The following is a 23,869-nucleotide window of genomic DNA, read 5'->3' as shown; positions in this document are numbered from 1 at the left end:
CCCAGCAGCATTGCAGTTCTTGAAACAAATCAGTGCACCTGTCACCTACTACCATACCCTGTTCAAAGGCACTTAAATCTTTTGCCTTGCCCATTCACCCTCTGAATGGCACACACAATGTCTAAATTGTCTCAAGACGTAGAAATCATTATTTAACCTGCCTCCCCTTAATCTACACTGATTGAAGTGGACTTAACAGGTGACATCAATAAGGGATCATAGCTTTCACCTGGTCAGTCTCATGGAAAGAGCAGGTGATCTTAATGTTTTGTATAGTCAGTGCATGGGTCAATCCACGACTAGAGTTCCTTTTGCGTCTATTCAAAAACGTCCAAGTTTTCACCATTTCAAAGCCCTAGTTACTTGTTTTCTGAGGATTAATATTTATTTCACGCGATTCATTTCCGTTTGTCATTCATTTTAAGGTGAACCCTGTTATGTGAACTGAACTCTCGTTTTAATATGGTGAAACTATTCCTTTGAAAATAATTGTTCTAAACAAATAGTCAAATCATAGCGTAAAAGCAGCTGAGCTGGTGCTACTCTTTTTGGCCATTATCTGGTGTTTTGTGGTGGAAAACAACGTCTACCCTGTCACCCATAGATAGGCTAGACAATTTCAATGTTTTTGTGAAGCTTGCATTCAATTCCCACTCCGTGTTGCACACAAGCTTCCATCCCCCCGGTCACAAGGGGATTTATGGTCAATTAAAGATCAAACAGTCCACCCTGCTACTTCATTTGTCAGTTACTATGATGTTTTTGTTGAACCTCTATAATAGACTAGGCATTCACAGCTTCCATTTGGAAATGCATTTTGTCCTATTTTCCTGTTAAATAAATATTACATAGATGCTATTTTTTCTCTCTCTCAGGTGGGCTTAATGAGTACAGTGGCAGAAAAATCACTCCCTCTATACAATGGAAATAATTCAATATTGTTCAATACTAACTTTGCATAATATTGTAGTCTATAGTGTATATTTATAACCCAAACCATTGGTTTCCAGATATATTAAGAGTAGATGTTACTATTCTGTGTTATCATAATTCACTGTGGTTCCTATTAAGCCGGTTTGCATGGAAACACGGGGGGGTTATTGAGCTAACATTCCTAATATTCAATTAACATATGGTTTTTGTTCAGATTACAGCATCTAGCCATGGTACCTTTATCAAGATTAGAAACAATTAAACCTCTGTACTCTCTCCAAGACATTTGGAGTGGACCGGTAGTCATTGATGCAGAGAGAGAAGAATAAGATCAGGGTTAAGGGAAATCAGGCCTACAAGTAGTGGACAAAAAGGCCAACATAAGAGGGACAAGATGATGACTTTTGGGTGGGGGCATATTGTTGACCTTCATTCATCCAGGTGATTCCGTGATTTGGTCCACCAGCTGTCCCTTTGTAATACAACAGTAGAGAGGTAGATTTGAAACAGTCTTCAGACAGACTTTAGGAAAACAAGTTGAACTAATTAACAAGAATAGCAGTACAAGAAATGTGAATCAGTTTTCAGATAAACCAGTGTGTGTGTTATGGTCTTTGTGCATGGATTCTTATCCACAGAGGACCAGTGTGTGTGTTATGGTCTTTGTGCATGGATTCTTATCCACAGGGGACCAGTGTGTGTGTTATGGTCTTTGTGCATGGATTCTTATCCACAGAGGACCAGTGTGTGTGTTATGGTCTTTGTGCATGGATTCTTATCCACAGGGGACCAGTGTGTGTGTTATGGTCTTTGTGCATGGATTCTTATCCACAAGGGACCAGTGTGTGTGTTATGGTCTTTGTGCATGGATGCTTATCCACAGAGGACCATTGTGTGTGTTATGGTCTTTGTGCATGGATTCTTATCCACAGGGGACCAGTGTGTGTGTTATGGTCTTTGTGCATGGATTCTTATCCACAGGGGACCAGTGTGTGTGTTATGGTCTTTGTGCATGGATTCTTATCCACAGGGGACCAGTGTGTGTGTTATGGTCTTTGTGCATGGATTCTTATCCACAGAGGACCAGTGTGTGTGTTATGGTCTTTGTGCATGGATTCTTATCCACAGAGGACCAGTGTGTGTGTTATGGTCTTTGTGCATGGATTCTTATCCACGGGGGACCAGTGTGTGTTATGGTCTTTGTGCATGGATTCTTATCCACAGAGGACCAGTGTGTGTGTTATGGTCTTTGTGCATGGATTCTTATCCACAGGGGACCAGTGTGTGTGTTATGGTCTTTGTGCATGGATTCTTATCCAGAGGACCAGTGTGTGTGTTATGGTCTTTGTGCATGGATTCTTATCCACAGAGGACCAGTGTGTGTGTTATGGTCTTTGTGCATGGATTCTTATCCACAGGGGACCAGTGTGTGTGTTATGGTCTTTGTGCATGGATTCTTATCCACAGGGGACCAGTGTGTGTTATGGTCTTTGTGCATGGATTCTTATCCACAGAGGACCAGTGTGTGTGTTATGGTCTTTGTGCATGGATTCTTATCCACAGAGGACCAGTGTGTGTGTTATGGTCTTTGTGCATGGATTCTTATCCACAGGGGACCAGTGTGTGTTATGGTCTTTGTGCATGGATTCTTATCCACAGGGGACCAGTGTGTGTGTTATGGTCTTTGTGCATGGATTCTTATCCACAGAGGACCAGTGTGTGTGTTATGGTCTTTGTGCATGGATTCTTATCCACAGAGGACCAGTGTGTGTGCAGGTTTTTGTTCTAACAGAGTATTAACTCCTGATTCAACTCTATGGTTAGTTTATTAGTTGAATCAGCTGTGTACGGGTGGTTGGCAAGAACAAACACTTAGTCCACATTGAGCTCTGTTGATATGATTGGACACCCTCCTGATGAATAGTAATGATCAGTTTATTTTAATAACTTTAGGGGGATTAATATAATACAATTTTACATTAGAAATGTCAGTTTTGAATATTTGGAAATTAATTAAAATGGATAATTTAAGAGGTGGGCTTATAATGGTACATTCAGTAGCCATTAAGCCCAGTCCAAACATAAAAATGAGGAATGTATATTTCATTGTATCTCCACTTTTCCTACAAAGATTAGGGCAGTACATGTTAGAAATGTCTAAACTTAGATGTTGATGGGCTTAATATGTACACTTAACCTACACTACCCAAAATGCACTCTATTGGTGGAATGACCCATATTCTGAGAACTAAACATATCCTTATTTAGGGGTATATGTGGTGCTGCAACGAGAGCCTCCTTATGCAACGTTGTGATTTACAGCTGTGACACGGACTGGCACGGAGCCATGAGGTCATAAGGGAGGGGCCAGGAGGGATAGGTTCCAGTGTTGCTGTGCTGCCGAGTGGGAGTGCAGGGTCAGCGTCTTCTTCCCTTTAGAAGTCAGCTAGACTGAGTGCCTGCTAAGATTTACACTCTCAGAGAGTTATCTGGACAGAAGAATCAGAGATAGTCTATCATCTTCAAAGGAGACCCTGACCTACTGCTCAGCAACAGCACACAGGTTGACTCACTGTGTTAATGAATTTATTTTATTCAACACAGTGAAGCACAATGCCCAGGAGGCTGCTGAGGGGAGGATGGCTCATAATAATGTCTGGAATGGAATCAACTACACAGACACCATGTGTTTGAGGCCATTAAATGTATTCTGTTCCAGCCATTACTATGAGCCTGACCTCCCCATTGAAGGTGTCACCTAAATTGCACAGTGACCAGGTGGAGGTACCTACCACACATTGCCAGGCTTGGTCTGGTCCAGAGTGATCACGCCCCCATGGCGCTCCCCCACCAGCTCCGGGGCCATCCAGCGCAGGGGCGCCGACTCGTCGTCCTCTGTGATGATGTAATCCTCCTGTGACATGAGAGAGGGACAGAGTCAAGCATGGGGCATCCATGTAATTACATGCAGAACACATAAGTGTAATTTAATAGGATGTCTATCTCAGAATAGTTCTACAAACAACCAGTAGGCTCACATTCACCTTTTTTCCCCATTCAATTCAGTGATGTGTTTTGCCAAGGCTTCTTTCGGAGAAGCATTTGGATGTTTGGTTTCCTTCAGTTCTAACCCACATTACTGTGCTTTGAGTTGTTTTCAGAGTTCCTACGTACTTAATCAAGCTCATAAATACAGCCAAAACACGTCTGGCCACACTTGTTGACCGTGCTAAATAGAGAGCTCAACATTATTTGAGGAATGCAGCGGGCGGAGCTAGCCTTATCGACAGTCAGGCCAGGGACAAACGCAGTAGGGAGTTACACTTTGGTATTACAGTCTTAATGCTTCACAGAGTTCTGCCAGACTGGGGTCAAAGGCTGTATATAAACCCCCTACTGGAAAGCACTTATCCTCCCCTTAATAAACCACTTTTACACTATTGTGTTGACTACACGGACTAGGCCTTATACTACTGTACAGTACTGGCTTTGACATCCTTTGAAACTTTGGTGGATGTGTAAGCTCTCTGTTCAGCTGGGCTCAGCATTGTGAAAAGGGTTATAGGTTAATGAACCTAAACTGAAACTATTGTAACAGCACACATACAGATGCCAGTTCCTTCTGTCACCTGAAAATAAAACAAAATCCCCCTGATTCCATTTGAAGGAAAACAGGATGGAAAGTTCCCTGGTACCTTGTATCTGTAGGGGCCGATGCCATAGTCTCCCACTTTGACCGTCAGGTCTGCAGTCAGATAGCAGTTCCTCAGGGCTAAGTCACTGAGAAAAGAGGGAGAAACCGATTAAAGAAGATTAAAAAACATGAGGATTTACAGAGTTTATTGTGTGTTCAATACGGTCTGGTGTGGTCATAGAACGATTGAGTTCAATACAATCTGGTGTGGTCATAGAACGATTGAGTTCAATACAATCTGGTGTGGTCATAGAACGGTTGAGTTTAATACAATCTGGTGTGGTCATAGAAAGGTTGAGTTTAATACAATCTGGTGTGGTCATAGAACGGTTGAGTTCAATACGGTCTGGTCATAGAACGGTTGAGTTCAATCTGGTGTGGTCATAGAACGGTGAATGGATCACAGGGCTGCAAATAATAGGCAGTTGGTCCAGTTGTTCTGGTGCCAACCCACAGGTCCAGTTGAGTCTACCAGCACTACATCCAACAAATAGCTCTCATTTGTTCCCTCTGAACTAGGGTTGGGCGATACTTGGGGAGAACTCTTCTACGACACGCTACACCAAATATTGCGATATCTGATATAATCGTTTTGCGTCGTTAATGACTAAAATCACTCCAGACTGTGCAATTTGTGCTTATTTACAATATTAGTCGCATTCTCATTAAATAATATTTGTGTGGCGAAGAAATAAGACTTAATTCATTTAGACTTTCTTTTCAACATATTGCACAGACTAACTGATTAAACTGCACAGTTTAGATTTGTAAAGTTCAAATTAAATATAGTCTTGCGCATCACAATATATCAATGTCATCATATATCAGCCCAACCCAAGTTTGAACACAAGTAAGCGGTTTGGGATAAACACTGCAGTTCACACAGCTGTAGTCTCTGAAGAGAAAACAATACTCTGAACCTTATCTTGTTCATTGCTGCAGGAGACATTTAGATTGGCTCTGTGCTGCTGCAGGAGACATTTAGATTGGCTCTGTGCTGCTGCAGGAGACATTTAGATTGGCTCTGTGCTGCTGCAGGAGACATTTAGATTGGCTCTGTGCTGCTGCAGGAGACATTTAGATTGGCTCTGTGCTGCTGCAGGAGACATTTAGATTGGCTCTGTGCTGCTGCAGGAGACATTTAGATTGGCTCTGTGCTGCTGCAGGAGACATTTAGATTGGCTCTGTGCTGCTGCAGGAGACATTTAGATTGGCTCTGTGCTGCTGCAGGAGACATTTAGATTGGCTCTGTGCTGCTCTCATGTGATCATGCAATGGAAATAAATAATTGAAAGGGTGGAATATACAGTCAGTTGCCAGTTTATTAGGTACACCCATCGAGTACCGGGTCAGACCTCCCTGTAGCCATGAAGGGATGTACCTGGTCAGCAACAATGTTGAGATACGCTGTGGTATTCGAATGTTGCTCAATTGGTATTCAGGGACCTAACGTGTCAGGAAAACATTCCCCACACCATTACACCACCAGCCTGTGCCAGGATGGGGCCATGGACTCATGCTGCTTATGCCAAATCCAGGATTCGTCAGACCAGGCAATGTTTTTCCATTCATCAAATTGTCCGGTCTTGGTGGTTTAGTGTTAACGAGACTCTTCTTGTTTTTAGCTGATAGGAGTGGAACTCGGTGTGGTCATCTGCTGCAATAGCCCATCCATGACAAGGACTGACGAGTGGTACGTTCCAAGATGCCGCTCTGCACATCACTGTTGTACTGCGCCGTTATTTGCCTGTTTGTGGCCCGCCTGTTAGCTTGCACGACTCTTGCCATTCTCCTTCGACCCCTCTCATCAACTAGCTGTTTTCACCCACAGGACTGCATGGTTGTTTTGGTCACACCTTTCTCGTAAACCGTAGACACTGTCGTGCATGAAAAGCCCAGGAGGCCAGCTGTTTCTGAGGTACTGAAACCGACACGGCTGGCACCAACGATCTTACCATGCTCAAAGTCACTTAGGTCACTAGTTTCGCCTATTCTAACATTTAATTGAACAGTAACTGAATGCCTTGATGCCGGTCTGCCTGCTTTATATAGCAAGCCACGGCCAGTATTTTTGGGGTGGTGTACCTAATAAACGGTCCACAGTATATTTTCATGCCTTAAATACACTGTACAGGCCTATGACAGGATGACATAATATCCCAGTGACAAATTTTGAATAATTATATTTTCCTCACCGTAATATGATTAAATGCCATGTCTCAGGTGATTAAGGACCCCTTCAACCTGACTCTAAATCCAACCACCACAGACCCAGGTCAGGGCAGGGCCAGACAAAGACTGGACTCTTGAGTGGCTTTAGACCCAAAAACATTTGGACTTATATCTTGCATCACTAGAGGAAACCTCATCCAGTTGCTTCTGTTCCGCCCCTAGTAACAAAATCACTGATGCTGGAGCTTTTCCCCACTCACTCATACAGCACCAGGATATTGTTCCCAGGGAAGAACACTCACAGGTGGGCAGTGAGGCGGGATGGACAGGGGAGGGCGATAATGGGGGACAGGGCTGTCTGAGTGGACAGATGGTATCTCATTCAGACTGGGACCCTCATGGAGGGAGAGGCTCTGGTTTCCCCTTGGCCCAAGAAACATTTCACCACCAACCCGTTCCAAGCGCGTCTCTTTTACCCCGTCTATCCGTGGACATCGCTGACACTAGTGGTCTGTGCTCGTACACCCCGAGAGCTACTGTCAGGCCCACTGAAACATCGGCAAGATAAATTGAGAGATATTTTAAACCTCTTCTGTCCTGGATGTTCCCTGCTGTTGGCGAACACAGTGCATTACAGTACTACTAGAAGATCAGGGAGAGAGAATCAGATTCAAAGTCGTATCCCTACAAGGCAAATGGCATGGGGGCAGTTTGGTGCAGACACATCAGCAGATTCTTAACCTCTGACAGAAAATCCATATAGTTCAGAGACCTAGCGAGTTAAAAACAAAGACCTTACAACAACAAAAAAGGAGATCAACTGATTTTGCTCATTTTTTTCAAGTCAAGTGAAACTATCATTTGCGTAAAATGACCAAATGAATTCAAATATGTGCTGGATGCTATGGTTGTCACACTGGTCGAAAAACTGGGGAACACAGTTCCCTCTCCTCTACTGCCCCATATGCTATTTCTCCCCAGGGTTGTTATGTAATGTCAGTCAGAGTGGTTCTCCTGGACCGCCATGACAGCTCGTTGTCTTATTGCTGTGGCCACCCCGTCACAATAACACGCTGGGCTCAGACCACAGACCCTAAGCCTTGGCTATAGTTTCAGTTCACACCACTGCCACCGTCCCAGAAGGCTTTGTGGCACAGTGCTAGCCACAGCCCCGTGTCAGGTACTTTGTGGGCGGGGCATCACACCTTGGTAGTAAATCAACTTTGCAACCCAACCAAAAGAAAAGCGGTGCACTATTTTTTATTATGACTGTCATTACGACCCTGTTAACGGTGGAATCTCGTACTTGGGCTCCTTTTGAGTTGTAACACAGGATAATAAATGGCCAACATGAGGCTATCCATTTACACGCAAACAGCAGAATCATCATATCCCTCTGACAGGCTGATAGTTGACACTGTGGCAATGCGTGGGAGCTGGGTAATTGGAGCCCTTTGGGTTTATTCTGAGCATGCAAAACAGAGCATGTGGATGCGCTGAGCGGAGCCTACATGTCCTGCACTGCCGGGTAAAACGTTCAACCAAACAGGCCCTTGCAGCACTCTCCTTTTTGGACAGGCCCAGTGTCCCTGTTTTAGGATTGGCTCAGTGTTGGCTTGGGAGTAGGAGTACGTATCCATAAGAGAAAGTTGCCATGAGGGAGGCCAAAACCACATATTTCATTTGATAGAGACAGACACATTAATATCACTTGTCTGATACTATCGTAACTCAACATTTTTAAGTTGGAAGATGTAAAAACAGACAGTACTACTCAAAATGTTTGATGAAGTCTTAATTCCTTGAAACACGACTGTCGTTTGACATCTGAAGGCTGTGCCCTTAGCTAAAGCCGTGTCTAGTTGTGACTGACTGGTGTAAACAGAGCCAGAGCAGAAGTGCTACCTGTGCAGGAAGTTGTGTTTGTGGAGGTGGGTGACGCCAGCAGCGATTTCACAGGCCATCTTCTGCAGCTGCAGCAGCTCAGCATTTCGGAACATCCAATCCTGCTGAGACAGGTAGCTCCGGAGGTCCCCCTGAAATGGAGACACATGCACAGGATAACACCTGTGTACTAGTTTCAATGCCAAAAACAGCATTTGCTTAGTCCTTATTTTAATATAAAATGGCACACAGAAACATCACAACTTGAAGCTCCTGTAATATGGCCTTGAGTGACTATCTGAAGGTGCATTGTAAGCAGTCATCCACACAGGGGCAGTAGACTCCCTCCAACTGCATAGCTCTCTCCAGCCCAGCAAGGTTTTACTGCTGATGGGGGAGTAGAACCAAATAAGGGCCCAGTTGTTTAATACACCTAGGTCTATATGCTGTGTCACAGCAATTTTAAAATACAAAATCCGGCCAGTGGGGTGGATCGACTCTTGCCGAATGGCCAGGTCACGTATCTGGGCACACGGTCAAAAGCTCCGTTTGGGGGGAGAGGAGGTGAACGGGGCAGGCCAGAGGTGTGTGAGAACAACGAGTCCCACAGTCCGGGGAAATAGGTTGAGGGTGGCAAAATTAATTCCCACCCCTCAGATGTTGGGGAGGGCAGCTGAGGCTGATGCCAGAATGTAACTAACCACCAACCCACCAGAGACCTCTGATTGTAGTGGTACAAACCGTCACTGTGGGTTAGGCCGAGGTGGCATGAGTGCAAGGCATTCATCTGTCAGTTTAGATCAGTAACGTTGGGATAATGAGTGAGTTGATGGATTCACTGACAAGGCTCCTCCTGAGGTAATAGGGGCTTGCCTCGTACTATTGTGTCAACAGTGGCTGTGGTTCACACCCTGCAGGCAACTCAAAGCTCTGAGAACTGCCATGAAAGGCTTGCATTCTCACCTACATCTCTCAACATAGTGTAGCCTCCTTTTAAAGGACAAAACCTTCACAAAACATTAGTAACACTTTTACCATTAAAATAAATAATGTTGTGAAAAACAAACGACGGAAAGAACATTGAGCAAAGACCACCATCGTTGATTGACTGTATTTTAACCCAATGACCACTGATCGTCTTGAAATCTAGCTGGGTAGATAGCCAATGAGCTGAGGTAAACGGTAATATGCAATGGTTATGTGTTGGAAGACCAACCACAATAGCCACACCCTTATTTTGACACTGCGCCACTAATCCAGGATGGAATTTCACTAAAGGGGGCATTATAATGTATCATTACAAAGGACTTTAGCTACACACACCCTCTGCTACTTTGTCATTTATCCTACAAATACGAGGAACAGTAGAGGCCCCAATATGGAGCCCTGTGGAACACCACATGATATCCCTCTAGCCCCCAGGCGGTCCTTCACCAGGATCCATTCTGATCGGTCCCTTATACAAAGCCAGTCAGATCAACTGGGTCCTTGACAAGGATAGGATCTACTCCAATAAGGTCCTTCTATACACAACCAGTCAGTGAAAAGGGCTGCAGGCCCAGGTATGTATGGGGATCAGGTCCACCACGGTGGGGGAGCTCTGGAGAAGGTGACTGCTGTGTCACCCGGAGCTAAGAGGACTCCTGTGGAATGTGGTAGTGAAAACACAGCCACTCTGCGGGGTCAAACAATATACAGGCAGCTTTCGGTAAAACTGTCAATCCACACGACTCAAGGTAATGGATCAGCCGTGTTTACTCAGCGCTCTCTGTGCCCTTACTGACTACAAGCAGCTTAGACCAGAATACTGACGGAACCACCATAACTCTTGTTATTGTCTTGATGGAAGATCCACTTGCGGCCAAGTTTCAGCCTCCTGGCAGAGGCAACCATGTTTTTGACAAATATATCCTGGTACTGGGTAAAGTTCATGATGCTGTTGAGTGTTGAGCTTAACAAGGGACCCCAGGAACAGTGGAAGAAAAATTGCCCCATAAGATTAACGTCCACCATCATAATTTACAGTAGGCAGTGTTTCCGCTGCAACCATTTAGCTGTGGCACTGCAAAGTCATTGCCGCTACTTTCTGCCAAGGCGCACTTTGAAGACGCTATGACAGTCCACATTTACTTCTCCTCTGCAAATACAATGAGTAATGACTAGAAAATCCAGACAGCTCCACAGTAGAATATTTGATATATTTACAGTGCCTTGCGAAAGTATTCGGCCCCCTTGAACTTTGCGACCTTTTGCCACATTTCAGGCTTCAAACATAAAGATATAAAACTGTATTTTTTTGTGAAGAATCAACAACAAGTGGGACACAATCATGAAGTGGAACGACATTTATTGGATATTTCCAACTTTTTTAACAAATCAAAAACTGAAAAATTGGGCATGCAAAATTATTCAGCCCCCTTAAGTTAATACTTTGTAGCGCCACCTTTTGCTGCGATTACAGCTGTGAGTCGCTTGGGGTATGTCTCTATCAGTTTTGCACATCGAGAGACTGACATTTTTCCCCATTCCTCCTTGCAAAACAGCTCGAGCTCAGTGAGGTTGGATGGAGAGCATTTGTGAACAGCAGTTTTCAGTTCTTTCCACAGATTCTCAATTGGATTCAGGTCTGGACTTTGACTTGGCCATTCTAACACCTGGATATGTTTATTTTTGAACCACTCCATTGTAGATTTTGCTTAATGTTTTGGATCATTGTCTTGTTGGAAGACAAATCTCCGTCCCAGTCTCAGGTCTTTTGCAGACTCCATCAGGTTTTCTTCCAGAATGGTCCTGTATTTGGCTCCATCCATCTTCCCATCAATTTTAACCATCTTCCCTGTCCCTGCTGAAGAAAAGCAGGCCCAAACCATGATGCTGCCACCACCATGTTTGACAGTGGGGATGGTGTGTTCAGCTGTGTTGCTTTTACGCCAAACATAACGTTTTGCATTGTTGCCAAAAAGTTCAATTTTGGTTTTATCTGACCAGAGCACCTTCTTCCACATGTTTGGTGTGTCTCCCAGGTGGCTTGTGGCAAACTTTAAACAACACTTTTTATGGATATCTTTAAGAAATGGCTTTCTTCTTGCCACTCTTCCATAAAGGCCAGATTTGTGCAATATACGACTGATTGTTGTCCTATGGACAGAGTCTCCCACCTCAGCTGTAGATCTCTGCAGTTCATCCAGAGTGATCATGGGCGTCTTGGCTGCATCTCTGATCAGTCTTCTCCTTGTATGAGCTGAAAGTTTAGAGGGACGGCCAGGTCTTGGTAGATTTGCAGTGGTCTGATACTCCTTCCATTTCAATATTATCGCTTGCACAGTGCTCCTTGGGATGTTTAAAGCTTGGGAAATCTTTTTGTATCCAAATCGGGCTTTAAACTTCTTCACAATAGTATCTCGGACCTGCCTGGTGTGTTCCTTGTTCTTCATGATGCTCTCCGCGCTTTTAACGGACCTCTGAGACTATCACAGTGCAGGTGCATTTATACGGAGACTTGATTACACACAGGTGGATTGTATTTATCATCATTAGTCATTTAGGTCAACATTGGATCATACAGAGATCCTCACTGAACTTCTGGAGAGAGTTTGCTGCACTGAAAGTAAAGGGGCTGAATAATTTTGCACGCCCAATTTTTCAGTTTTTGATTTGTTAAAAAAAGTTTGAAATATCCAATAAATGTCGTTCCACTTCATGATTGTGTCCCACTTGTTGTTGATTCTTCACAAAAAAATACAGTTTTATATCTTTATGTTTGAAGCCTGAAATGTGGCAAAAGGTCGCAAAGTTCAAGGGGGCCGAATACTTTCGCAAGGCACTGTACCTAGTCTGTTTGTTGTTGTGTTTTTTTGCAAGATAAATGTTCCTCTCAAGGTGCATTCAAGTTGACAGTGTTATAGGAAGGGACAAGCAGCCAATTCTTAATGCAACAGCAGTTTTAATGGCCTTTGTTTAAAAGAGCTTTCCATTCCTACTTTCTTATCTTCAAAATGTGTGTAAACTGCACCATTGTAAACCCAGAGTTTTAGCAGTGGCATGGTTAACCTCTCTGCGCACGGAACCCGGTAGCGGGCTGAAATTCCACAACATACGGTGATCGCTACATAAATAGTCATATTAAACATTCATGAAAATACAAGTGTCTCACATGTATCGAGAGCCTAGAATCTTGCTAATCCAACTGCGTTGTCAGATTTAAAAAAGGATTTACTGCGAAAGAATACGATGCGATTATCTGAGGATAGAGCCCCATAAAAAAAATATATATATTTCAACCAGCACAGGCTAACAAAATCAAACTGTATTAAAATAAATAGTTTACCTTTGACGATCTTCGTCTGTTTGCAATTCCAATGCTCATTGTTACACAATGAATTATCTTTTGTTTGATAAAATCCGTTTTTATAGCCTAACACGAAATGTTTTGTGAACCGCTTGTGTCGTGAATTCCGTCTCATTCCATTTTCGACGACACATTCGAAGGTAAATACCCACACAAAACGTGACTTTTCCAGTCATGTTTGGTTTCATTGCAATCAACTGGTTTGTTTGTAACACAACCAAACCTGATGGGACGTATTGGCTGAAAGAAACCGATTTGAAGACAAGTAATGACATCACTGTGCACCAATGATATGACCACTGTTTCGTTGATTGACTGTATTTTAACCCAATGACCACTGATCGTCTTGAAATCTAGCTGGGTAGATAGCCAATGAGCGGAGGTAAACGGCAATATGCAATGGTTGTGTGTTGGAAGACCAACCCATGTAGTAAACTCCGGCGTAAAGACAGTCATTACCTATTCAAGTTTTATACCGGAAGGAACTACGCATATTACGAAACAGCATTGTTTGGTAAACGCGCAGATTCAGCTGTTTATATATCAATCAGTATGGCGACTAAGTCAGGGAAAGCTAAATCGAAGTCTAGATATACAGGTGTACAAACAATTTTAGAAGAAATTGATAGGAAAAGCGAGACAGATTGTTGTAGGACGATTCATTTAGTGATTCCCAAGTGGAGGAATATTTTTTGAACAGAGAGGACATGTTTTGGACTGGTAAGTTCTTCTCGTGCTAATGCCCTTGTTTGAAATTAATAATATAAAATAGTGATTTTTTTATATTTTAGAAGCAATATATAAAAATGTAATGCAATGAAATGTGAGGTGCGTGTGTCTGCCGCCCCAACCCACATGAAATAGCCTATTTGAGGCTGTTGAGTGGAGGGCAGGCCCACAACAATGGCCAAAGTGAAATGGATAATAATAATAAAGACAGTATATCTAGCAGGTCTATAATAATATATTCAACCTTATGTTCCCTGTACTCATATATATGTCTTCATGCAGAAACTGAAAAAAAGTAGGGGGTAGCTCTAAGAAGTTAAGAACATTAGCACGCCACAATTCACTGTGAGTGCATTGGGGAGTGTGGGGCAGAATGTAACACAGGTCAATGGTAAGGTAACTTGGGGTAAAACACAGCCCCACCGGAATATCTTTTTTTGGAGTGACTCAAAATTGTGATGAGACCGATTACATTTGTTGCTGAGCAAGACTAGTGGCCACCAGGGATAGTGTTGGGGGGGGGGGGGTAAATGGTGACATGACGTGGTTTCTGTAAGAAGTGCATGACCTCAAGTTACCCTATCAGGTAGGCAGGCCTACATAATGTTCGCTGTGTTTATGCACGTTTTTGGAACATCAAATTCATCAATAAGATACTAACTAATTAAAAGATCACATTTGGGATCTAACTAATGATTAGATCAATAGGATAAATGCAGATAAGCAAACCCAAGATTCAGACTATTTATAGCCACTATGCTGTTTTCAGCTGGCCTACAGGTAAAATATGGACCATGCATAGGCTATATTCACAATGTTCCAATATGTATAAAAATAAATAAATACAAATATGGACCATGCATAGGCTATATTCACAATGGTCCAACATGTATAAAAATAAATAAAAATTTTAAACAAATAATTTTACCAGTATGTTATTAGGCTCATTATATTTTAGACGGTGTGAGCATTATTTTATTTTTCATTCAATTTGGAGTAAAAAGTCAACAGAACAGAGCTTCTCAATCTTTCAATATTAAAAATTCTCTGGGGGGACCCCCTCCGCAACTTCTCCCCCAGAGCTCCCTTTTCATGTCATCCAACAAATGTTTGCTAAACGGCATTGGATTGGTTGGTACTTTGGTCAGATGACATGAAAATAGAGCACTTTGGCCACGCACACCAATGGTGGGTTTGGTGTTGAAATGAGAATGTATGAGCAGAAAAGAACCCCATACCTACTGTAAAATATGGTGGTGGATCTTTGATGTTATGGGGTTATTTTGCTTCCACTGGGGCCCTTGTTAAGGTCAACGGCTTCATGAACTTTACCCAGTACCAGGATATTTCAGCCCAAAATCTGGTTGCCTCTGTCAGGAGGCTGAAACTCGGCTGCAAGTGGATCTTCCAGCAACACAATAACCCAAGCACACATTAAAATCAACAAAGAAATGGTTAATTGGCTACAAAACTGACATTTTGCAACGGCCATCTCAGTCTCCAGACTTGAAACTACTATAAAAACCTGTGGTTGGATAAAGGATATCAAGGATCTGGAAAGATTCTGTAGGGAGGAATGGTCTAAGATCCCTGCCAATGTCTTCTCCAACTCATAAAACATTTTAGAAAAATGCTCAGTGCCATTATGCTAGCAAGGTGAGGTATTGAAAAGTATTGAAAACAGGAGTGTAAATCATTTTGACCCCAATGTTTGATATGAAGTTTTTTTATTTAATTTACTTTATCCATACAAATATCATGACACCTAAATAATTGAACAATAAAAAAAGGTGCAAAACACCCCACCCATACCTTCTGGATGGTGAGTGACAAAACACCCCACCCATACCTTCTGGATGGTGAGTGACAAAACACCCCACCCATACCTTCTGGATGGTGAGTGACAAAACACCCCACCCATACCTTCTGGATGGTGAGTGACAAAACACCCCACCCATACCTTCTGGATGGTGAGTGACAAAACACCCCACCCATACCTTCTGGATGGTGAGTGACAAAACACCCCACCCATACCTTCTGGATGGTGAGTGACAAAACACCCCACCCATACCTTCTGGATGGTGAGTGACAAAACACCCCACCCATACCTTCTGGATGGTGAGTGACAAAACACCCCACCCATACCTTCTGGATGGTGAGTGACAAAACACCCCACCCATACCTTCTGGATGGTGAGTGACAAAACACCCCACCCATACCTTCTGGATGGTGAGTGACAAAACACCCCACCCATACCTTCTGGATGGTGAGTGACAAAACACCCCACCCATACCTTCTGGATGGTGAGTGACAAAACACCCCACCCATACCTTCTGGATGGTGAGTGACAAAACACCCCACCCATACCTTCTGGATGGTGAGTGACAAAACACCCCACCCATACCTTCTGGATGTTGAGTGCCAAAATAAGTCCTCCTCAAAGCTCCTCCATAGACCAGATGCAACAACTGTTGCAGAGCCATCAGAGCTGAGCTACCTCATCAAGTTAATACCTCCGGCCAAGATGACCCGCTCAGTTACAAGGTCCACTCACACCCTCCTCTCCAGCCTGAAGTTGTTTAACGACCACAATAACATTAAGTCATTAGCCAAACCCCATCTCCGTCCTCTGGATGTCGATTAAGGCAGCCCCTTCCTACAACCAGAGGCCTCTGCTATAGTAGTGGCCAGTCAGTCACAAGGCACAGTACCAGGCAGAGAGAGAGCTCTGTCAGAGATATGGGGGGCATCCCTCCTCCCTTTATAGAGGCTAGATCTGGGTTGGGGTCTAATTTATAGAGGCTAGATCTGGGTTGGGGTCTAATTTATAGAGGCTAGATCTGGGTTGGGGTCTGATCTATAGAGTCTAGATCTGGGTTGGGGTCTGATCTATAGAGTCTAGATCTGGGTTAGGGTCTGATTCATAGAGTCTAAATCTGGGTTAGGGTCACTTGAGGGCTCCCACATGTGCACACACACAAAGTCTGACACACACACAAAGTCTGACACACACACAAAGTCTGACACACACACAAAGTAAAACTCCATCTATGCAAACAAACACGAAGCCCAACAGTAAACACACACTATATCAAACACGCACTATATCAAACACGCACTATATCAAACACGCACTATATCAAACACGCACTATATCAAACACGCACTATATCAAACACGCACTATATCAAACACGCACTATATCAAACACGCACTATATCAAACACGCCCCACTTACACACAAGCACACGCGTACACATACTAAACCGAGGGCTGATGCCACTGCGGGTAACAGCCTTTCAGATGCACTGAAAAATGAGCTCTGGCCGAACTGAATCAGAACATACCATTCACATGCCTGACTTACAGCCTGTCATCCCGAAACAGACTCAGCCGAAACACTAACCCCGAGAGGGGGAACGGAAACACATAGAAATAAATACCTCTGAAACTCCCAGCTAATCCTAAAGACAGGCAGGACCTAATCAACAGGGTAATGTATATTCTACCAAGACTGAACATTCTGACGTGCTCACACAGCACGAGCTGACAAAAAAAACACTGAGGACCAACATATTGCCAGTGTGGAGAGAAAACACACAAACACAGCAGGATGTGGGACTGGGCTCAGTGGGCTGATGGGGGGGGGGGGGGGGTAAATGGAGCCTGTTTGCTGAGGGAGGGAGGGAGGGAGGGAGGGAGGGAGGGAGGGAGGGAGGGAGGGAGGGAGGGAGGGAGGGAGGGAGGGAGGGAGGGAGGGAGGGAGGGAGGGAGGGAGGGAGGGAGGGAGGGAGGGAGGGAGGGAGGGAATGTGAACTGAGACAGGTCCCTGATGAAACATGCTGCTATGCAGCTCTCTGGTCCTGGGCACAGGGGCAAGAGGGGCCCAGAATAGATCAAGAAAAACACTAGATAAATCAGGCCATGATGGACAGCATTGACGGAGTGCAGCTCCCCAATAACCCAAGACGGATAGGCAAGCTAATTTAAGATTGGGAAGGGGGGGGCTTGTAAGGCCAGGTGATTGGGAGGCTAAATTATGTCTACTTATTGGATGGCGTTGGAACTGGAGTCTGAGCTGCCCACAAGCGGAGCTTACCACAGTCAGACAGACAGGATGGTCTAATTACTCCCTTCCACTCTGATCATGAGTTAGGAAAAATGCCTGGCATGTTGACATATCATTTGGTGGCAGCTGTGGGATTCATCCAAAACATGTTCTGATGTTTTGACTTTTAAAAGGGTTCACTGATAAACTATAATAGGTACTGTATATTGACTCATACAATCATAAATGATAGTAATTGAGGACACTCACCAGCTCGCAGTACTCAAAGACCAGCAAGAAGGGGATAGCCTCCACACACTGGCCCAAACACTGCAGGATGTTAGGGTGCACCAGAACTCTATGAAGAGAAACACCGGTTAAGACAATCTACTGTAGTCTATATCACTGATGTGAATACTGGAGGACTACAGCTGGCATCTCTTCCAGTCCCATTCTGTTGCTAAAGACTAGTGAAATAAGAACACTCTGCAGTGTCCAAGTTAGAAGGCAGAGGGTGCTGCTCCACTAGGAGAAGTCAGGCGTAGCTGTCATTATAAATACCTTAGTTACTTTATTCAAGTACTGACAGATCTGTTATTTCGATTCTTGCTATAATGCATTTTCTAAATTAATCTGGTGTGTTCCATTTAGCCAATTGTTGGAACTGGGCCTTTGGCAAAATTTTCCTGAAAATCTGAAAACGACCCTGAAATTGCCATGACAATAAAATAAATGTCCAAAATGCCCCTTCTTTTCAGCCTCTCCCAGCAGACATGCCAGTAGCTCACCTGTAAGGGTCTCCGTGCTGCAGGAAGTCATTCTGCTCCATGGCACTTGCGTTAGCCTTCAGCTCCTTGACCACCGCCTTGGCCCCACCCGGGTCTGTGTAGATCTCACTGAGGAGGACCTGGACACACACGGGTTAGAGTGCAGGGAAGGAAACACACAGGAAGCATGTTAAGGGTCGAGCCAAAACACTGGTAGTCTGCAGGAAGGCAGGTCTTTCTGAAAACAAGGGAAGGATGGTGGAGATGTAGTTAGGGGATGGGGGGGGTGGGTGTAGCTAGGGGATGGATGTAGCTAGGGGATGATGGGGGTGTAGCTTGGAGATGGGGGGGGGGTGTAGCTACGGGATGGGTGAAAGCCAGGGGAGCCATGGAGAGACAGCATTAATCACAACATAGAACACACTGCCAGGTGGTGTAGGACCAGAGGCTGAGGGGCTACTCTAGTCATATTTACCATGTTGATTCATTAAGGATGAGCTTCAACTGTGACGAAGTGAGCAGCTGTCTCCTTTTGTTATTACGTACACCAAAACTCAACCCCGGGGTGAAATACTCGCTCCCTCTCAAACACACTGTACAGGCTACTGGAGACAACTGACTAAAGCATCTGGAGTAGGGTTGGAATTTTGGGAAAGGTAACAGAATTTTGCGACCTTCGTCAGGAAGAAATGTCTTACCTTGCCAAACCAGCCGTTCCCAATCTCCTGGATGTAGCTGAGACTGTGACGGACCACCTGAGGGCCAGTGGATCCCACTGCGGTGGCCAACAAAAAAAGAACCCAGAGTTAGTGTGTGTGATCTGCAGGTATGTCGTAGTACGCAGCATTCTGGTCCCAGACCAAACCATGGTGACACAATGGCACCTGTTTGTTTTTTCTATTTTTATTTATTTAACCTTTATTTAAATAGGCTGTTGCATTATATCAAATGTTCATCTGTATGGTTTTTCCTCTGTGAAGAGATGCAGCCAGGGCATGAGTTCAATCAATACAGAAAACTGGAGCAGTTGTGTTGTTAGTTATCTAAACACAGTGGCAGGATTCTATTCAGATCAGATGCTCAGGCCAGGATATGTTCCAAATGTATTTACTCATTGCAAAACAACAGCAGTGTTACACATTATGGATTCCCAGGAAGTGTTTAAACAAAAGCTTCATACATTAAGATGTTAATCTACTTCCTTCCCATATGAAGCCTGAGCATGTAAACTGAGGCTAACCTTTGACCTTACACAGGGCCCATATGGAACTAGTACAGAAGGACATATCCAAGGGTCAGTATTTCTGTCACATGCCACTGAATCTACTTAGAAATGTCTTACAGTACATGAGGAAAACAGCCGACAGATGTGGCTTCACTGAGCCAAGTTAGCTAACTAAACCAACACAGACGTTATGCATGGGTTGCCCACACAATCAGGTCAACAAACCTTGTTGAGGGGACTTAACGTCAAAAGTATTCAGAGCTCTAAAGTGAAACTAATTTGGTCGCATATGTGACAAACTATTTTTTGTGCAGCCAGAGATGTTATTTTGGGAGCATTGTGCGACTTGGAAAAGATCTCCCAGATAATAACTGTTGTAGCCTAACGATAAGGCTTCGCCGTACCGTTGTTTCCGAGTGCCCTAGAGAAAACAATCTGATTTGATAGCGTCATGGTTGCACCATTACTACAGCAAAAAACTGCTTGCTTGTAGCCCAACAAGGTCAAAGGATCTGACCAATATTACCGTCTAAACATTTCTATCTTCCTATAGCGGGAACCACATTTTACATTCAAACCATGCCATTGTAAAACTATTCACTAACCATTTATAATTTGTTCAAACATGTCACCTCATTGGCGAGCTAGCTAACAACCTGGTAACTTAAAAAAACTAAAGAAAGTCTTAGGCAAGTCAGTTATGAACAGTTAGTCAGTTATGAACAAATTCTAATTTACAATGACATTTGTGCGCTACCCTATGAGACTCCCAACCACGTCCGGATGTGATACAGCCTGGATTCGAACCATGGACTGTAGTGATGCCTCTTGCACTGAGATGCAGTGCCTTAGACCACTGCGCCACTCGGGAGCCCTACCAGTATATCCAAACATTTTGTGGCACAGAAAGAAAGGAAAAGGGATAGCTACTTCAGAAGATCAATGATCATAACAATTAATGAATAACAGATCTCTTGCATGTCATCATCGCAAATGGGACATTTTTAAAGAGTGTGTACAATTAAATGTACTGGTTTTACACAATGTAGAAAAAACCTCATATTCCACAAATGGCTTATTCATCAACATTTTCGCTTTAATAAAAGCTTATAGTGTAGGCTGTATCTCAATCAATTACAAAAATCTTATTTTCTGGTGCTCCTAAATGTAATGTGGTGCTTCCTAACATTTTTCAGTTGAGAGGACCACTGCTACCAATAAAAAAAGTTGAGCCCCGAATACATTACGGACCAGGAAGTAGAATATAAACTCCAGGCCTATATGCACCTCAGACAGATTTGGCCCCATCCTGTCTTCATATGAATCAGTGGGGGGTACTCTTAGAGACTAAAATAATATGGCTAAGCGTTTGAGTAAATCCTTTACAATAGTACATGATACAATTACAAGGATTTGACCTACTCCCCAGACAGAAACAGCCTTTGTGCAATAATCTTGATCTACGCAGGCTGAACATTTTCTTTTTCAAAGGGCCCCTATGATAATCAGCCTGGCACTACTTTAAATGGAGTGATCACATCTAGCCATCAAATTAAGTCACAAATCCATAATAAGACATAAGCCCTGGCCAAATGCAATGAACCAAAAGCGAATGAGTCGCTCTCACAACATCGTGTGTGCCTAATACAACAGCATCTGGGAGTGTTTGGAAACTAGCACCTGTCCACTACCCAAGGGGGAGCTACTGAGAATGTAGCACAGTCCTGTTATGCAATGACTGACTGGCACAGCTCAAAGGCTATCATACTGCATACGAGAAGCAGAGAAGACACTCCTACTAAGAGAATGACGGAAATACTGAACGGCTGATGGAGACCATAACAAAGTTTAGCTTTTATGTCTACTTCAAAGGAGCATGTGACGACGTTTACAGACTATAAACCCACTATAATGTCACTGGCTGGAAGCAGGGCTGATATACGGCTTATCATGTGAGGAAAGAGTAGTAAACCCAGGGATATAGGCTGCCAGATCATTAGATGTGTTGTTGTCCCTAGGCAGTGCATGACAGTGTCCCAATTAAAGTGTAAAAAAAAGCAGGCAGGTTGGCATTTATTGGGATGACTTATATACTCGAGGCAGCTCCGCAGGGTGGTCACTAGCTGGCACAGCCACAAAGTCATAAAATGTTATTAACCCTAACCACACAACAAACCTTATGCCCAACCGTAACCTTAAATTACAACCAAAAAAAGCACATTTTTGTTTTTATACATTTTTACTTTGTGTCTGTTTCATCTAACGAAAACTGCTCTACTCTGCCTCCAGGACAAGACTCATCCCAATCAACCTGTAAAAAGCAGAGGAGAAAGTCCAAAGGGAATGATGACGGTATCAACTCCACCTGACTGATACAGTAAGACAGCTGGGTCACATTCATTCGGTTTGAAAATGTGAAAATGTTTCGCAACAGGAAATTTTTAAAAAAGTTTCATTTCTTATGTGCGTTTACAGGAAGTCCCTTCCTGTTTCAGTCGGTTTGGTGCCTAATAAACACAACCCTGGATACTGTATGCCAAGTTATGGCAAAGGGTCAGAATAAAAAAATCTTGGTCCTATGTGTAATGTGCTGGTAGGACTACGCATCTAAGAAAAGTAAGGGTGTCTGACCCCTGACCTGAGATACGGGGGGGTGTCTCCAGGTGGGGGGGTCCGGGCAGGGCCACAGAGGGCACTGCCAGGGTGTACACCTCAGCAGGGGACTGCATGGAGGGGGTGTCTTCAGCTGGAGGGGTGAAGTCAATCTCATCCTCAAAATTGTCCTCAAACTCCTGAAAAACACAATAGTACAACTGTGTTCACCAAACACGGGGATCCTACTTCTGACACCAGTGTACGTTATAATTGTATGTGTGTTACATATGGATGAGGCAGAGCGAGATGAGTCAAATGAACATGTTTAATCCTTGAACTGGACCAAAACAGAATTATCATATTAGCATTTTTTTGCACATCATGTTCAAATCATCTAAGTGGCTAACATTTTTTTGAGATACCTTTGGATTACTTGGACATGTGAGAAAAATTCTAATATCAGTCCCATGACTTGAATGGGATTTGGATTTGTGCCACAAATGCTAAAACGTTAGCATTTGGAAACAGTGCCAGGGAAACTGAACCAAAGCATGGATTTACTGTCATACTTCGACCATAGACTGCTTAGGAAACCAATGTCCTTTTTTAATTTTGGTGAACTATCCCTTTAACTCATTACATTAATCATAGCCAATATCTCAACGCAAAGTTTCTAAAATTCTGGGTCACGGCAGGTAGCCTAGTGGTTAGAGCATTGGACCAGTAACCGAAAGGTTGCTGGATTGAATCCCCGAGCTGACAAGGTAAAAATCTGTCGTTCTGCCTATGAACCAAACAAACACTCTTCCCCGGTAGGCCATTATTGTAAATAAGAATTTGTTCTTAACTGACTTGTCTTTTGCTAAATAAAGGTATAATTCAAAATTTTAAAAATTTATAAAATGAATGGCCTACAATTTTAAAAAAAGTGTCCAAAAATACCGATTTCCGATTGAAAACAGTCCTAATTAATCGGCCATTCCGATTAATCGGTCGACCTCTACTACAGAGTACTGCAAGACAGGTCTGTGTAAATTAGGCAACCAAACGATACCATGGCTTTATTTAGCTTCCCTTTGGAGCAAATTAGATATGCACAAATGTCCTGACAGTGACTTAACTTCTTGGTGACAGGGGGCAGTATATTCACGTCCGGATGAAATGCATGCCCAAATTCAACTGCCTGCTACTCATCCCCAGAAGTTAAGATATGCATATTATTAGTAGATTTGGATAGAAAACACTCTGAAGTTTCAAAAACTGTTTGAATAATGTCTGTGAGTATAACAGAAATTATGTAGCAGGCGAAACCCAGAGGAAAAGCCATTGAGATTCTCTTCTTTTCAATGGGTTTTCATTGGGAATCGAGATTTCTAAGGGACCTTCTTGCAGTTCCTACCGCTTCCACTGGATGTCACCAGACTTTAGAAATTGATTGAGGACTTTCCTTTGTGTAATGAAGAAGTAGTCCTGT

The 23,869-nt window shown here is 43.5% G+C and overlaps 1 protein-coding gene across 4 annotated transcripts in view; it reads right to left on the bottom strand.

The window, feature by feature from the left end:
• Positions 1-23,869, bottom strand: part of LOC110539040 (serine/threonine-protein kinase LMTK2) — a 54,529-nt gene that overhangs the window by 11,091 nt on the left and 19,569 nt on the right. For all 4 annotated transcript variants that reach the window (XM_090194041.1, XM_090194042.1, XM_090194040.1 and 1 more), the window contains exons 3-9: positions 22,439-22,592; positions 19,274-19,350; positions 18,597-18,715; positions 18,079-18,166; positions 8,705-8,835; positions 4,629-4,713; positions 3,726-3,847 (exon numbers count right to left, since the gene is read on the bottom strand). In XM_090194041.1, coding sequence (XP_090050167.1) covers positions 3,726-3,847; positions 4,629-4,713; positions 8,705-8,835; positions 18,079-18,166; positions 18,597-18,715; positions 19,274-19,350; positions 22,439-22,592 — 776 coding nt within the window. The remainder of the gene's footprint in view (positions 1-3,725; positions 3,848-4,628; positions 4,714-8,704; positions 8,836-18,078; positions 18,167-18,596; positions 18,716-19,273; positions 19,351-22,438; positions 22,593-23,869) is intronic.

This window comes from Oncorhynchus mykiss, chromosome 12 (assembly GCF_057628025.1).
Source record: "Oncorhynchus mykiss isolate SJ-2025 chromosome 12, ASM5762802v1, whole genome shotgun sequence".
In the NCBI taxonomy this organism is placed as follows: domain Eukaryota; kingdom Metazoa; phylum Chordata; class Actinopteri; order Salmoniformes; family Salmonidae; genus Oncorhynchus; species Oncorhynchus mykiss.
This window is presented reverse-complemented; position numbering and strand designations above follow the sequence as displayed.